This window comes from Plasmodium falciparum, assembly GCF_000002765.6.
Source record: "Plasmodium falciparum 3D7 genome assembly, chromosome: 5".
In the NCBI taxonomy this organism is placed as follows: domain Eukaryota; phylum Apicomplexa; class Aconoidasida; order Haemosporida; family Plasmodiidae; genus Plasmodium; species Plasmodium falciparum.
The window spans coordinates 1035647-1055000 of record NC_004326.2 but is presented as its reverse complement, the minus strand read 5'-3'; the positions used below and the strand labels follow the sequence as shown (position 1 = coordinate 1055000).

Genomic DNA, 19354 nt, shown 5'->3' with positions numbered 1-19354 from the left:
TTTTTTTTTTTTTTTTTTTGTAATGTGTTATAAATTGTGTATCAATCAATTCCCTTTTTTTATGTCAAGTATATATATATATATATATATATATATATATTTTCTTTTTTTCTTTTTATTTTTTATTTTTAATTACATGCATTTACCAAAATTAAAAAAAAAATAAAAAAGGAAGGCATTTTTGAAAAAGGGAAAATTTTTTTTTTTTTTTTTTTTGTTTTGATATATTCATTTTTTTTTTTTGTTTCATACATTATAATATATTATATGTTCATTTTATTTTACTTTATTTTACTTTTCCTTATATAGTATTATTTTACCTTTTTTTGTTATAAAGATGTATTAAAAAGGGAAATATATATGTAAAATCCTATTAATTGAAACCTATCATTTTTCTTTCTTTTTTGTGTGTTTAAATACCATATGTTTTGTGAACCTTATGTTTTTTAATATTTTTATTCCATAGTCATATATATATATGTATATAAATACATTTATATTTATATATGTAAAATTAAATTCTTTCATTATATCTATATAATATATATATAATAATTTATATATGGGATAATAGTTACATCATAATATTTTTATATTTATCCTATCATTTTTTTATTCCTTCATTTATACACCAGATTATTTATACCATCATTAATACACCAGATTATTTATACCATCATTAATACGCCAGATTATTTATACCATCATTTATACACCAGATTATTTATACCATCATTTATACACCAGATTATTTATACCATCATTTATACACCAGATTATTTATACCATCATTTATACACCAGATTATTTATACCATCATTTATACACCAGATTATTTATTTTATCATATTTTTCCTCTTATCATTTTAATTTTTTTTTTTGTTCTTCACACTATACTTGTCTCATATTTTGAAAGTGAGCAAAGTCAAATATAAATAGAAGATCAAAAGTGTGAATGTTAATATTACATTATTATATATATAAATATAAATATATATATATATATATATATATGTATTTTTTTTTTTTTTTTTTTTTTTAATTTTTACCTGACTTGTTCATAAAAAAAAAAAAAAAAAATTTTAAAATGGCTTTAATAAATTTCAAAGAAAAAATTCAGATATTGTTAAAGTTAAAAGAATCTTTAATACCTCAAATTGATGGTAATTTTATAGGACAATGGGAAATGGAAGCATTAAAATATCAGAATACAAGTGAGAATATAATGATAGAATTAAAAAATGTAAATTTTATAGAAACATTGGTTAGTGCTATTTCTTCTCAATTATCCTATTTGAGAATAAATTTGCAAAATTATGCAAAAATGAATGAACAAGAAAAAGATAAATTTAAAAGATTATATGTATTAGCAGCTTTAGGGTTGATAGCAAAATTAAAATTAATTTTATTTTTTTCAACATATGTAAATTCAAGAAATGAGACAAATAATAGTAAAGCCTTTCCCATAATAAATGAAAATACATATCCTTCACAATTATCTCCTAATATGGAAAATAATTATGACATGACAATTTCATTAAATATGAACAACAACAATAATAATAATAATAATAATAATAATATTAATAATATGAATAATAATATAAATTGTAATAATAATAATAATCATAGTGAGAATTTTATAAATCCTAAAGAATCACAAAGTATAAATATGTATAACAACAATGTAGATGAATTTTATGTACATTATCAAAATAACACAGAGCAATATAATGATAATTTTACAAAAAGTATAACTCAAAATAATATGATGAATTTTAATGCACCTGTTAATAACGTAACATCAAATAATAATATAAATAATCTTAATATAAATAATATGAATGTAAATAATATGAACGTAAATAATATGAATATTAACAATGTAAGCAATATAAATAATGTAAATAATAATAGTAAAAAGAATAATAAAAGTAGTAATAATAATAATAATAATATAAATTGTAATAATAGTGGGAATAATTTTTCTAGCCATTTTACTACTAACAATACAGAGGATATACAATTAAATGTGCTCAACAACTTTGTTACAACAAAAAATGAAAACCTGATAAATGCACCTTTACATACATCAAAAAAAAGATCTTTAACAATAGCTCAACCACAAAATAATAATAAATCTATTAACTATATAAAAAATTTACAAACAATAAATGGAACAAAAAATATTACAAATGAACATATGATAAATTATAATGAACATGTCATTAATGATGACCCTCAAAGATTTTTACAACAAAATCAATATACAAAGTATACAAATAATAATCATCAAAATGTAACAGCAACAAATAATGATAATAATGAATTAACCAATTGTTCTATAAATTTTAATAATTATTATCAACATCAAAATAATGGTAATAACAGTATCAACAATAATAATAACAACAACAACAATAATAATAATAATAATAATAGTATACAGGACAAAACTATTCTCCAGTCATATAACAATAATAATATGTATACCTTCAGAGATGATATTTATAAAAATAGTTATTACATATAAATAAAAAGAACTTTATATCTTACATATATATATATATATATATATATATATATATATATATTATATACATTATTTATATATTTTATGATATTATTTTTATACATAACAAGAATTAATACAATGGATATAATAAATAATATTTTATTTTTATGAACGAATTAATTTATTATAAGAATTAAGTTTCTTTTTGTTTTCATAAAATTAATATGTCTCCCCTTATTTTTGTTACTCTTTCTCTCTATATATATATACAAATATGTAGAGTTATTCATTTATTAATTTTATTATTTATTATTATATTGTTACTTAATTATGTTATCCTTTCATTTATATATATATATTTATATATTTATTTATTTATATTTTCTTCCTTTTTTTTTTTTTTTTTTTTTTTTTTTATATTTCATCATCTTTCAAAGTATCTCTAAGATCTTTTAATTTTAATAGAACATATGTTACATCCATATAAATTTTTCTTTTAATTTTGTTTTAAACAATAATATTTTAATAAATTGTTAAATTGTTTCATCATAAATGATGGTATACATTACTCATCTGTCATATTATCTTACGTGGTATTTTTACAAGACAAGTGTGTGTATATATTACTATATAACTATTAAAAAAATATACAAATTTCTTTTTTTTTCTTCCGAAAATAAAAAAAAATATATGTATATTTAATATGTGCATTATATTACTGGTGTCTTCCTAATACATGTACGATGAATATGTGTTGTATCATTAATCTTGTAACCATAAAGATAATATAATAATATGATCAGGAAGAAATGTCTATTTTAAGGTTTTATATTATAAGAAAGGATAATTATAAGAATATTCTCATAAATATAAATGTAAATGTAAATATATATATATATATACATATGTGTAATTAAAAGGGTTAAAAAATGTACATTTAGAACATGTCATATTATATTATATTATACGAGAAACAGTTTAATATACCATATTATTAATATACTTATATTATAATATTATTCTTTCACATAAAAGAGAAATTAAAAAATTTAATCTATATTTTATATTTTAAATTTGTGTTTTTTAATATTTACAAAAAAAAAAAAAAAATGAATAATAACAAAATAATCAATTTACAAAGATGAATTAAACATCGTATCTATGATGATGAAATATAAAATTGTCAATAATAAAAAATAAAATTAAAAAAAAGTAAACTCCCAAGGAACAAATTAGGATAAGTTTAATATTTTAGCTTTCTTTTGCTTAGCATCATCTACACAAGATAAAAAAAAAAAAAATAAATAAATATATATATATATATATATATATATCATAATAGATAAATAAAAAACACATGTGCACACAAAGGAAACTCCTAATGATTACCTAAAAATAGTTCAGTTATTTCTATGTGGGGTGTTATAAAAAAATATTGTTTATCATTATTCTTTTCGACAAAGTCACAAAAGAGCCTCATACTAAAAAATATATAAATAAATAAATACATATATATATATATATATATATACATATATATATATATATGTACATCTATTAATTATTATTATGTTTTTTTTTTTTTTTTTTTTTTTTTTTTTTTTTTTTACTTTTTAACTCTGGTAAGCTCATCCATGTACACATCTAACTCATCAAAAATATGAAATGAAGATGATTCGGTTAAAGAGAAGGAAGCTAATAAGGCCATCTGTATAGTTGATCTTTCCCCTCCTGATAAAGAATTAATTTCCATAAAGACATTATTTGAAGTGTCTTGATTAATAGATATGAGGACCTTTAAATTTCTATTTATATCATCAAATTCAATTTTTCCTTTATAATTATTCATACGTTTTAACATATTTTTAAAATGTAATGTGATTTGATTTTTTGTTTTTTCCAGAATATCTACAAATTTAGATTTTCTTAATGTGATATTAGATAAATGCATATCATAATTATTTTTCAAATCAGATATTTGTTTTAATTGTTTATTAAAACTTTTTTCATCATTTATATATTGTTCAATTAAATTATTATAATAATCTTTTAAATTATTATCTGTATTATTTTCCTTTTCTATATATCCATGCATTTTTAATATTTCTAATATTTCTTTTTTCTTATTACATCTTTTTTTCCATAATATATCTTCATATTTTTCATTTAACATATCTACCGCATCATATTCAAAAATATTTTTTGGTATTATACTATGATTCTTTTCTTCCGTTTTATTATTTTCATCATAATGTTTATATTCATCATTATTATCATCACTTATATTATTTGGATGTATATTATTTTTATCCATATTATCAACTTGTTTCTTATTATCATTATCTTTTAAAATATTACTCACAATATTTTTTACATATTCCTCTAATTCTACTAATATTTCTATTTCCCTTTCCTTATTATTTCCAATTTTTGTTACACTTTTATTATAGTTGTCTTTGCTACTCTCTAACATATCTTCTTCGGTATTTTTGGAAGACATAAAAATTTTATTAAAAGAATTTAAACATGACAGAGGAATATTCACTTTAATATGCTCCTCATCATTTTTGCTTATATTTTCTGGATTTTTATGAATGACAAAAATTGTTTCCATGAGATAAGTTTCATTTGATTTCTTTTTCTCTTCTTTGTTTGGTTCAATAAAAGGAAAACTGCTTTTTATAACATCATCGTTTGGATTATTCACATCATGTGGATTATTCACATCGTTTGGATTATTCACATCATGTGGATTATTTATATTATTTGGATTATTCACATCGTTTGGATTATTCACATCATGTGGATTATTTATATTATTTGGATTATTTATATTATTTGGATTATCCACACCGTTTAAATTATCCACCCTTTTTTTTTCCCTCTTTATGATTACATTTGTTACGGTCCAGCTTTCATATTTATCCTTCAATATTAAAAATGGATTACTCAAAAAAATATTATCCAAAGCAAAATTGTTACCTATACATTCTAGATATATACTATGTAATTTATTTATTGATATGAGAAAATTTTTTTTTTTGGTTAAAGCAATTTCATCATTTTTTTGTTTATCCTTTTCTAATTTAATTAATATTTCTTTCAAATTATCATATTCTTCTATTATATATTGAATATGTTCTTTTTTTGTTTTTAAATATTCCTTATGCGTAGATATAAAATATTTATATAAACTATTATTATTTAAAGCCATATCCTTTTTATTTTCTAAAATGTTAATATAATCATTTATATCTTTTATATATTCATCTATTTCATTAATATCATTATTTTTTTCTTTTATTTCTATATCTAGTTGTTCTGAAAATATATTATCATGGTTCGCCTTCAATTCATCTAAATTTTTTAATTCATATTTTAATTCGTCTTGAGAATATTTACATTTTTCTAATGATTCGTTTAAAGTATTTACAACATTTTTATATGATAATAATTTCTTGGATATTTTTGATATTTCATCTTCTTTTTCAATTTTTGTTTTTTCTAGTTCTTTAATTTGTTCTTCGTTTGTTTGAAATTCGGATTCTAACAAATTAAGATGTTCCCCCACATGGTTTTTTTTTTCTTTCATGTTCTTTTGTTCGTTTTGGTCGTTTTGGTCGTTGTCTTTTTCTTTATCTTTATCATTATCTTGATTATCATTATTTATTTCATTTTTTTTTTTTTCATCCTCCATATCATTGTTCTTTTTATGTTCCTCTTTAGTCCATTTTAAAAAAAGGACATCCTTATAATATTCTTGCTTTGAAGGAATATAATGTAAACTTTCGTTTGACAATATTTTAACTAATACAAAATCGTCTATGACGTATATAGACTTTATTATTTTTTTATTATTCGAATGTAATAATTCTTGTAATTCTTTTGAGTTTTTACATATTAAAGTTTGTAATATTTTAAAATTATCATATAAATAAAATAATAAAGGTGTAGGTAATAAATCAATATCTAAAAAGGAATATATTGTATTACCTTTTATACGACTTGATAAGAACTGTATATTTTGTAATAGTTTTTCTCGATTCACATGTACAAATGCATTAGTTATTATGATATTAAATTTATTTTTATTTTCTATATCCATTTTATTCAAAAAATTTTTATCTTCATAACAACTAACAAGCCAGGAATAGAAGATATCTCCCAAGTGTTTTTCGATGATGGATAAAATTTTGGTATTTTCGACAGGCTCCTTTAATTTTATATATTCACCTACAGGACCTATAGGTTCATGTTTAAAATAAAAAGAAGGATGATTGTGATTATTATGATTATTATGATTATTATTATTATCATTCTTATTATTATCATTATTTTTATCATTATCATTATTTTTATTATTATGTGTGTAATTTTTTTTTGTTTCTTTTAATATATTATTATTTTTGTTTATATCTTTTTCATTTATATTATCATTTGTTACATTATCATGATAAGAATTTTTCTCAGACGTAATTGTTGTAGTATTAAAAAACTTTACAATATTATTTCTTACATTATATATATCATATCCATATATATATATTTTTTTTTTTATTTCATTATTTTTAATTTTTTGTAATTTATTTGATTGTATAGATATATATTTTATCTTGTTATTAATATCATCTATATTATTTTGATACTTATTTATTAAATAATTCATTTCATATATTGAATTTTCTTTATTATTAATTTCATTAATAAGTTCCATTTCTTTATTATTTTCTTTTTTGATTTTTTCTTTTAATAAATTAATTTGTAAATTATATTTATTTATATATTCTTCAACAATATTTTTATTTTCTTTAGCTTTTTCAAATGAACTAAGATAATTAAGAATATGCTCTTTTCTTTCTATATGTTTTATTTTGATATCATTCAATTCTTTTATCATATTATTATATTTACAGATTTTATCAATATTTTTTTTTATTATATCATTATATATATTATGATCTTTATTTAATACTTCTTTTAATTCGTTTTTCATATCTTCATTCTTATTTATTAATGTGTTCATTTTGTATTGTATACTATATAAAATATTCTCATTTTTAATGCTCTCATATTTTATATATTCATTAAAATGTAAAATACAACTTTTAAGTAACTCATAAAATATTACCTTTTTATAATTACAATCATATAAATATAATTTACTGAAATTCTTTTCTATCAACTTATTTCTCTCACGTGATATTTTTAATTCCTCTTCAAAAGGATATAATAATAATTCTTTTTGTTTTATTTGATTTAAACAATTTTTTAAAAGCTCGCTCTCCTTTTCAATCTCATCTTCTACAATATTTAATCCAACAGAAGTCATGAAAAATTTATGTAATGTCTTTCCCGTGATGTTTGAAAAAAATTGCTTTCCCTTTTCTTGATCTAAGTAAACACATGGGCTTTTAATATTCACCTTGATAAAATTTAAATAATTCTCAATATATGATTTTTTTCTTACATATCTATTTGGGTTCCTTTTATTGTTTTTATTTTTATCATTCACTTTATTATTATAAATATTATCCTTATTAAAAATATTATCCTTATTAAAAATATTATCCTTATTAAAAATATTATCCTTATTAAAATTATTACCATTATTTAAAATATTATCCTTATTAAAATTATTACCATTATTAAAAATATTATCCTTATTAAAATTATTACCATTATTTAAAATATTACCATTATTTAAATTATTACCATTATTTAAAATATTACCATTATTTAAATTATTACCATTATTTAAATTATTACCATTATTTAAATTATTACCATTATTTAAAATATTACCATTATTTAAATTATTACCATTATTTAAATTATTACCATTATTTAAATTATTACCATTATTTAAATTATTACCATTATTTAAATTATTACCATTATTTAAATTATTACCATCATTATCACATTTACTAAGCGACAAATTTTCATTCACATTTTTTAACATATCTGTTGTTGTACCTGATGTATAAATATTTTTTTTTAATCCGTATAAATAAAATTTACTAGTATGGGAAGAAAACATTCTTTTTATTATAATTACATCTCCATATATATCACGGTTATAAGCATTATTCCCAGAATTTGATAAAAATATTTCAATAGAACATACCAGATTTTTTTTATTCTTATCATAATCTTTTATATAGTTAGCTAAATTTATATCTCTTCCTGCATGTTTTCCTTGACTACCTAAACCAACAGCAACAGCTTGTGCGATTGCACTTTTCCCTCTCCCATTTTTTCCAATAATTATATTTTTATAACTATTAAATGTTAATTCTAAATTCTCATGATTTAAAAAATTCCTTATCCTTAATTTTATAATTTTCCCTGTACTACCATAAAAACTTTCTAAGTCTACATCATCTAATAATAAATTCGTACCACCTATATCATTTTCGATATCATCATCTAATTGGTCTTTTGTTGAATTATTTAAAACATTTTCAATATTTCTTACACTATCTTCTAAAATATTAATATTTTCTACATTATTAATATTTTCCTCTTCCTCATTTATATTATCCATATATATATATTTTTTTTTTTTTTTTTTTTTTTTTTCTTTATCTTTTGTTCCATTTAAATTATTCATACCCTTCTTATTTATTATTTTATCTCTTTTTTCCTTTTCCAATAATTTTATTGCCTTTTTTTTTTTTTTTTTAAAATCAACCAATGAATCGTAACTATCATCTTCTTCGTCTAAACTTTCGCTTTCTTGGGAAAATAAATCTTTCATATGTGCAACATTATTTTGATTTATATTATCATTAATATTGTCATTCATATATTCATTTTCATTTCCATTTTCATTTCCATTTTCATTTTCATTTCCATTTTCATTTCCATTTCCATTTTCATTTCCATTTTCATTTCCATTTTCATATGCTGTATGTTCCTTTTTCCTTTTCTTATTATTTAAACTACCATTTATATTTTCATGTAACTCATTTGTTGTAATATTCTTTTGTGATATGCTATGAATTCCTTCCGTACTATTCATATTAAATCATTATAATATATATATATATATATATATATTATAACTACTTTCAATATATATTATATATTTCTTATTATAACTCTTTCGCTTAATTATATTAATATTATATCATACTATACCTTTTCGATCATAAAAATAATTCATGATTACAAAAAGGAAAAATGAAATAAATAAATAAAACATAAATACTTTAAATATTACCTTTTTTTTTTTTTTTTTACAAGAACAACTTATCAAAAAAAAAAATTATAATAACAAAAAATTAAATTAAAAATACAATATATATATTGTAAATATATATATATATATATATTATATTCAATGAACATATATAAAAAAAGGAAAAAAGAAAAAAAAAAAAATTTTTTTTTTTTCAGTATTATATATCACTAGATACAATATTATCAACTTTTATAATTAAAAAAAAAAATAAAAATGCACAATCTAGTATATTTTATATAATATATATATTTTAATTTTATATTTCTGAAAAAAGAAAAAAAAAAAATTTATAGTAGCCATAATGAATGAATACGTTTTACACACTTGAATATAATTTCATCACAACTTTTGGTTCATCAGTTTTTTTTTTTTTTTTTTTGGTAACATTAACAAATGATTTTCTTATTATGTAAAAATATTATCTTTCTCTCTGTATATATATATATATATATATATATATATATATATATAATATATTATTTATATTCCTATGAAGAATATTAATTGGAATATTAAACTACTTTAACATGTCATTGAATTTATATATAATTTTAATATTTATAACTTATAATTAATTGTATTGATACATTTTTATTTTTTTTCTTTTTGTTTTAATGCTTTTTTAAAATTATTAAAAATGAAAAATATAAATAATATAAAAAATATAAATAGATATATATGTATATTTATATATATATATATATGTATTTATGTATATGTCTACACAATTGTTAACAACTTATGGATTCTTTTGAAGTATTATAAAAATTTTGTCATTCAATATTATTTTTTAAAAAAACGTACAAACATAATAAAAATATAAATATATAAATATAAAAAAATATATATATATATATATATATATATACAAAATAGACATATACAACTAATTTTTAATAATAGTTATGAATAAAATGCTCATAATATATGATATCATTTTAATCCAAAAAAAAAAAAAAAAAAAAAAAAAAAAATTCAAATGTAAAAATAGTGGAAATATATACAATATATATAATATATATAATATATATATATATACATATTTTACATTCACACAACAAATTTATATTTATTAAAATGTTTCATTTCTTATAAAGAGGAAAATGAACCATAGTTTAAGTATTAAACTTAAATAGTCATTTTTTGAAACAAAAGTTATATATATATAAAAGGATATGTATATATATATTTTTAACGGAATATAAATTTATACATTATATATATATATATATATATATATATATACATAACATTTTGTAAATATTAATTTTTCTGAAAAAGAGAAAAAAAAAAAAACAGGAATCACGGTTTTTTTTTTTTTTTTTTTTTTTTTTTTTTTTCACTTCTTTTTGTTTCTTCTATAAATATATAAATACAAACATATACATATATATATATATATATATATATATATATATATATATATATATACATATATACATATATATATTTGTGCATATTATCCTTTATGTTCTATTGCTTCAACTTTTCATACATCTCATCAATTTCCTTTTTAAATCTCTTCTTAGCTTCATGTCTTTTAATTTTTCCTGTGGGTGTCATTAAATCATTTTCAATAGTAAATGCCTCAAGAGTGAAATGAATATCCTTAATTTGCTCAAATCCTTTGAGTCCGTCTTTTTTCCCTATGGATGTTAAATCATTAATAACATCTGCTTTAAATTCTGGTAATTTAATTACTTCTTCATCAGTTGCTTTGATTTTCTTTTGTGTTCTCCATATATCGATGGAATCTGTCGATGGACAAATAACACAAACGAGAACAGATTCATAGGAATATCCAAATACAAAAATTTGGCTAATAAATAAAGATTGTTTATATGATGCCTCTACTTTTTCTACAGCTACATATTCTCCTTGTGCTAATTTAAAAATATTCTTTTTTCTATCTATAATGGTTAAGGATCCATTTGGACTTAATAAGGCAATATCTCCTGTACGAATGAATCCATCTTTTTCTAATAATTCATTTGTTTCTTTTTCTAATTTGAAATAACCTAGGTTGCATGTACTTGGTCCTCTTAAATACAATTCACCTTTAGGTGGATTATCTGTTACTAAATAATTCATTTCAGGAACAGATACTAGTTTAAATTCAATACATGGGACAGGACCTCCAATATGTCCAATATTACGATCTTGCGAATGTGTGATAAAAGAAGCACCCAAAGATTCAGTCATTCCATAACCTTCAAACATAGGTACACAAAAGATGGTTCTTAATTTTTTGACAACATCGACACTTATTGGTGCTGAACCATTTAACATAGCTCTTACATGTCCACCTAAAATTTTTTTAGCTTTATTGAAAAGTAATTTATCCCATAATACATGAGTTGTCGAACCAGAAGAACTTAATCTTTTTATTTTGTTTTGTAAACCTTTATTGAATAATGATTGAACTAAACCAGATTTTTTCTTTAAAGAATTAAATATCCTTTCATGTATTCTATTATATAATCTTGGTACGCTAATAAATAATGTTGGTTTTAATTCTTGAATATCTTCTAATAATGTCTGTACATTACCTGAGTAATAACCGACTTTTACACCATGAGCCATAAATAAATAAATCATTAATCTTTCATATATATGGGCTAATGGTAAATATGATATATGTATATCATTTTCATTAATACATAAATCTGGTAACCTAGATGGACCAATATAAGCAGCTGCTAATATACCTATAAAATTTCTATTTGTCATAATAACTCCTTTAGGATAACCTGTTGTTCCTGATGTATAACATATCGAAAATATATTATTTAATGCTCCTTGTGGTACTTTTACAATTTTTTTTTCACCTTGTTTAATTAATTCTTCCCATAATATAATTTTCAAATTATATTTTGAACACTCTTTTTTAATTTCGTCATCTATTTCATCAACTAAAATTAATGTTTTCAAATATATCTCTTCGCATGTTTCTAAGGACTTAAATAAATTACGAGCACATGTCTTGTCACATACAATAGTTTCCATCTGTGTTTGATCTAATATAAATCTACTTGATTGAGGACCTAAAGAATCATATAATGGTACCGTAATAATATTGTATGCATTACATCCTAAATCACAAATATTCCATTCTGGACAATTAGGCATATATAAACCTAAAAAACGAGCCTTTGGAATTCTTTGATCATCACACATAATTAATGGGCAAGCATTCATATTAAGCAAACCAGATCCTACTTTCATTATTAATTCTTTCACCTCTCCAAAATTCTTCCATTGGTAAGCACCACGTTTGTTATCTTCTAATTTCTCACGAACACCCATACAATCTCTTTCCTTGAATTTAGTTGATACTCTATCAAACACTTCCCACATATTATTAAATTTCTTATCATCAAAATTTTCACATAATTTATCTTTATACTCAGGATGACGATATATACCAGTAGAGTTCTTGTCCCTTGGTTCGCTTATTTTTACTGAGTACAGTATTTCATTATTACCATTATCCATTTTTTACAAACAAATTATAAAATTAAATAAATAAATAAATAAATAAATAAATAAATAAATATATATATATATATATATATATATATATATATATAAATATTTATGTGAATAGATGTCCAAACAAAATTTGTATATTCACAACTATAAATATATAGGTTATTATTTTATATATATATATTCAAATTTTCACAACAAAACATTCTATGTTTTATACAAAAATTTATTTAATACTCTCCTAATATTAAAACATATTTCTATTCTTATATAAACATAAAACAATATATTTAATAATATATATATATATATCTTATTTTTTTTTTTATTTTGTTAATTGAATATAAAAATATATATTTTATTTATAATATATATATATATAAATAAATATATCTTTTTAAATTTAATAAAAAAAAAAAATAATAAATAAATAAAATTTATCTTATAAATTATAATAACTGTACAAAAATAATATATTCATAATAAATTCAAATAAGTTATTCTTTTTGTAAAAAAAAAAAAAAAAAAAAAAAAAATTTCTTATTTTTTTTTAAATATGAACATACAAATTGATATAAAAAAAAATTATTATATATAGAAAAATATGCGATTTAATAATTGATTCATTTAATATTAAAAAAAAAAAAAAAGAAAGAAAAAGAAAAAGAAAAAGAAAAAAGAAAGAAAAGAAAAAAATATAATATATATTAATATATATTTTTTTTTTTTATACATGTACTTAAAAGTACCACCTTTACTAAAATATATAATTAATTAATTGATTAATTAATTAATTATTATATATATATTATATAATAATATATTATCGTATTATATTTTTTTTTTTTTTTTTTTTTTTATTAAAAAAAATTTATAAAATTCAGCTATATATTTAATTTACATTTTTATAAAATTCGAAAAACAATAAATAATTCGTATATTTTAAATATATATATTTTTTTTTTTTTAAATATATTTATATATTATATATATATATTTTTTTTTTTTTTTTTTTTTTTTTTTTTTTTTTTTTTTTGGTTGTTCTTTTATATATAATTATATTATGTAGAATTATTTAAAAAAACAAAAGAAAAATTATATTTATATATACATATCTTCAAATGTTTATAAATAAAACAATATATATTTTTTTTTTTTCATTATTTTTTCCTTAAAAAACATATATAATAATTATATATAATAAAGATAATTTCATTCATTTCATATCAGTCCAAAAAAATTCTTATTTTATAAGTACCATTCTAAGATTTTTTCATTTATAAAAACATTCAAATGTATATAAAAAGTGCCGAAAAAAAAAAAAAAAATATAATATATATATATATATTCTTGTGTAAAAATAAAACGTGTAGTTTAATTTGAAGCTTTTATTAAAAAAAAAAAATAATAATAAAATAAAATAACCCCAATGGAAAATCGAACAACTATATATATACAAAAATATTTATATATTATATTAAAATACACAATTTCTTATTTTATATTTGGTATATTTTAAAGTGTTGCATTTTTATATTTTAATATTGTTGTAAATATTAATTTTTTTTTATAACATGTATAAAAAATGTGTTCATATTATTTTTTATTTATTTATTTTTAAACAAAGGGCAAATTTATGTTCACTTTTTATAATATATTCGATTTACGAAAGAACAATTATATAAATATTATATACCTGGAACAAATAAATCTATTTTTATAAATTGTATTTGTATTACACTTATAAATATTATTAATAATATAATTAAGGATATATTATATAAAAGAAGTCTAATTAAAATTATAAAATACAAACCATTTAATTAATTTAAAATAATACGTATTTTTTTTTGGTTTTAGTTTTTTTTTTCTTTTTCTAAATAATAATTGCTTAAATATTATAATATAATATATATATATATATATATATATGTTTGTATATACCATTTTTGTATATCTATTTATGCATATTATACATCCTTTAAATGTAAGTAATATACGTTTGTTTTATAAAAACCATTATAGGGAATATATATACATAAGATTAATAATTTTATTGCTTAATGGTATTCAAAAATATTAAAATTATTTATTATAAGACTACTTCCTAAATAGTAATATTTTACTATTAAAATATAAAACATGTCTTTTTTTTACACTAAAAAAATATTATATATATATATATATGTGTACATTTCCTATTTTTATTGTCTAAAAAGGATCTTTTTTTCTTTTAAACTATTTCATATATATATATATATATTACATAATTTTATTAAGGATAATTTTATATATTGTCTAGTGGCTATTTTTTTTTTTTTTTTTTTTTTTTTTCCCTATTAAATTAATTATTTTACATGACTTGGTCAGGTGAAATTTTCTTTTGTTTTCCAGTTGTTTCATAAAAAAAAACTAAAACTACATATAAAAAAAAATAGAATGCATAAATTTTATAAAACAAGATGAAAGGGTAAATAGAATAAAATAAGGGTTAAAAACAAAAATTAAATTTTTAAAATGATAATAATAAAAAAGCAGTACTATAAAAAGATATTATAAATATATTATTATATTTGTGACAAATAAAAAAAAAAAAAAAAAAAAATACTAATTAAATATATATAAATATATATATATATATATATATATATATATATATATATATATATAAACGAACTTAATATATATGTCAATTAAAAAAAATAAAAAAATTATATTGTAATTGTGTTAAACATAATTATAAATAAATATTATTTTATATTTAATTAAATAAATATGTAATAAAAAAAAAAAATTCTAACATATAATATTCACACACATATATATATTATATATATGTATATATATTTAAACATACGAATGTGAATAAATTATATTGTAGAAGGGATTAAAAAAAAAAAAGAAAAAAACATATATATAAATATATATATATATATATATATATCATGCTTTTATTATGTATATTATATATATAATATAAAACATAACTTTTATGCATTGACATATTTAAAATTATATAAAAAAGTAATAATAAAATAAAAGTTAAAATTAAAAAGGAATTATTATTCTATAAGTTTCCTTTACTTAAATTATAAAACAGAATACATATACACACATACAAAAAAGTGCATACATAATTACAAACATAAATACATACATAAACACATGACACTAAAATTTTTATAATTTATTATATTTTTTAATTTGTGGTAACTTTCATTTTAATTTTTTTTTTTTCTTTTTTTTTTTAAACATACACATATATTTATTAGATTTCATAATTTTTTTAATTAATACTATAAAAAATTGATGATATATGTGTGTTCGTGACTTAAACAAATTCACATAAATATTTATATATATATATATATTTTTTTTTTTTTTTTTTTTATATTTTCATTTTAATATTAATAATCAAAAATTTCCACCTTCTGGGCCATTTGGGGGGCTGAGGTAGATAACTCATCTTCTGTACAATTCCAGAAATTTGAGCAACTAATTAAAGAATTATTATTTAATTTATTATATGCATTTTGTAAATTTTCATTAGATTTAAAATCATTCATATTATTATCTTGATTCTTAGTTGTTTCAATCATGTTATTATGAACATATTGTTCTGCTAAATGTTTTTCTAAACATAATGGTTGTTCCAAATGTTCATTCCCTAAACTTGTTAAGGAATCATAGGTTTGTAAATAGGATGGATTGGTATTACTAAAATTATTACTATTATTGTTTATGCTGTTCATATGATTCATGTCATTCATATTATATATGCTTTTTATATTATTTAAATCATTCATATTTACATTATTTACACAATCATCATCATTAAACAAAAAGTTTTGCTCATTAAAACTACCTGAATTTTTCAAATGTAGTAAATTTAAAAAGTTTTTAATATCCGAAGAATTCATTTTGTCAGTATCATCTTCAATAACCTTCAAGGCACTATCTTGAGCAGTAATTTCCATGTGTTCAATAGTATCAGCAAAATTATTCTCTTCATTATTAGAAGTAAAATCTTTGGATGAATTGCTTGACATTCTCATAGGTGTGGAAGGTTCCTTTGTAGAAAAAGAGGAATAATGATTCATTAAGCCTTCGTTACTTTTTGGATTGTTTAAATTATAAAATTGGTTGTTATTAATATTGGTATTCATATGTGCATTCATATATTCATTCATGGGTACATTCATAAGAATATTCATATTTCCATTCATAAAAACACTCATATTTTCATGCATATTTCCATACATACTACCATACATACTACCATACATATTGCTATGCATATTGCTATGCATATTTCCATGCATATTTCCATGCATATTTCCATTCATATTACCCTCCTTATATATCATATCATTCATGGTATTATATGAATTACTTGCTTCATTCCCTTGGTTACACAAAGTTTGTACCTGTGCCAAATTAAAGCTACTCATTATATTCGATGTGGCGTTTGTATTATGTTCCATATTTCCATTATTGTTTAAATACTTTCTAAAGTTCAAATTGTTCATGTTATTATGTTCTTCGTTGATTTCCTTATTCTTTAGGTGTGCCTGGATTTTATTTGGATAGGAAGAACTTTTCTTGTAACTTTTGTTATTCATATTACTATTCATAGTACCATGGATATGATTATGCATTTTATTATGTATATGGTTATGTACGTTACTCTGAGAATTCGTGCTGACATTACTATTAATACTATTGGTCATGCTACTGTTAAAATTATTGTTTACTTTTGTGTTCATACTACTATTCATACTGCTGTTCATGCTGTTGTTAATATTGGTATTATCTGAGCTTGCATTTTTCACAAACTTTTTGTTATACCTGTTATGATTTCCGTTCATATTACTATTGCCATTGTTGTTCAAATTACCAGATGATGGGTACGACTCTGATAAGCAATTGGATTTCTTCATATACTTTTCATTTTTCTTATTTTCCCAAGTGTTATTATTATTGTTATTGTTATTGTGATTATTATTATTATTATTATTATTGTGGTTATTATTTTTATTGTTGTGGTGATGGTTATTTTTCTTGTGTCCTTTTTGTATAGGGTTATTTATAGAAGATGACAGCATCAAATTAATAGCACTTTGTGAGGGGGCCAAATTTCCAGGTAAGGGTCGTAACTCTTCAACAAAATGAGCATGTCTACAATGTTCCTCAGCGTTACATTTTCCTCTTAAAAATTTTGTACACGGAGCAGTTTTATATAAATCTCCTGTAGGCCTTAATTCACATACAGAATGTGCATAACTACATTTTTCATTTTTACATAAGCCCGATTTCTTTGTTAAGGGACATAAACTAGTAAAACTTAAATCAGGGATGGGATTTAATTCACCTTGAGAATGTGCAAATAAACATTCCATACCTCTATCACACCTCCCTGAAAAAAACCAAGGACACATTTTTGTTTTATAGAATTGTTTCTTCCTTGGTATTTGTGCTACGGCAACAGATGATTGGTTATTACTTCCATTCTTCATCATCATTTTGATTACGTCGTGGGGTAAATATGAAATTAAATTTAATAAAAAAGAATAAATACAAAAAATATAAAAATATATATATATATATATATATATATATATATATAAATATATTTATATATTTATATTAGTACAATACACAACAAAACACTTATACTAACATAAAAACTCTGTAACGTTTATTTAATATATATATATATATTAGATACACATATATGTAAATTATATATATGTATATACACAAAAATATGATTATATATATATATATTTTTTTTTATTTTTATTTATTTTATATTTCTATATTTTTTTTTGGTAAACATATAAATAAACACATATATACATATATATATATATATATATATATATATATATATATATATTATATAAATGCATATATTTAAATTATCTTTTGCAGACTTCAAAAAAAAAATGGTTACAAAATAAAATAACACTTAATATATATAACACTTAAAAAGCTAACGTACAAATACACATATATAAAATGTATATCTTTTTATATATATACATATGAATTCTCAAATATAATTCTTAATTAGACTATAATATTCGTCAGGTTATTGAAAT

The 19354-nt window shown here is 19.2% G+C and overlaps 4 protein-coding genes across 4 annotated transcripts; 1 reads left to right on the top strand and 3 right to left on the bottom strand.

The window, feature by feature from the left end:
• Window positions 1-1087: 1087 nt before the first annotated feature.
• On the top strand, window positions 1088-2533 carry PF3D7_0525300 (conserved protein, unknown function; the record flags this gene model as incomplete). Its single annotated transcript, XM_001351773.1, has 1 exon — window positions 1088-2533. The coding sequence occupies one exon, from the start codon at window positions 1088-1090 to the stop codon at window positions 2531-2533; it is 1446 nt and encodes a 481-aa protein (XP_001351809.1).
• A 1214-nt stretch (window positions 2534-3747) lies between these two features.
• On the bottom strand, window positions 3748-9539 carry PF3D7_0525200 (structural maintenance of chromosomes protein 6, putative; the record flags this gene model as incomplete). The annotated part of the gene is made up of 3 exons (XM_001351772.1): window positions 3748-3791; window positions 3905-3996; window positions 4126-9539. The coding sequence occupies 3 exons, from the start codon at window positions 9537-9539 to the stop codon at window positions 3748-3750; spliced, it is 5550 nt and encodes a 1849-aa protein (XP_001351808.1).
• A 1695-nt stretch (window positions 9540-11234) lies between these two features.
• On the bottom strand, window positions 11235-13256 carry PF3D7_0525100 (acyl-CoA synthetase; the record flags this gene model as incomplete). Its single annotated transcript, XM_001351771.1, has 1 exon — window positions 11235-13256. The coding sequence occupies one exon, from the start codon at window positions 13254-13256 to the stop codon at window positions 11235-11237; it is 2022 nt and encodes a 673-aa protein (XP_001351807.1).
• Window positions 13257-16657: 3401 nt separating this feature from the next.
• Window positions 16658-18772, bottom strand: PF3D7_0525000 (zinc finger protein, putative; the record flags this gene model as incomplete). The annotated part of the gene is made up of 1 exon (XM_001351770.3): window positions 16658-18772. One exon carries the CDS (start codon window positions 18770-18772, stop codon window positions 16658-16660), a length of 2115 nt encoding a protein of 704 aa, XP_001351806.1.
• Between the last annotated feature and the right edge of the window lie 582 nt (window positions 18773-19354).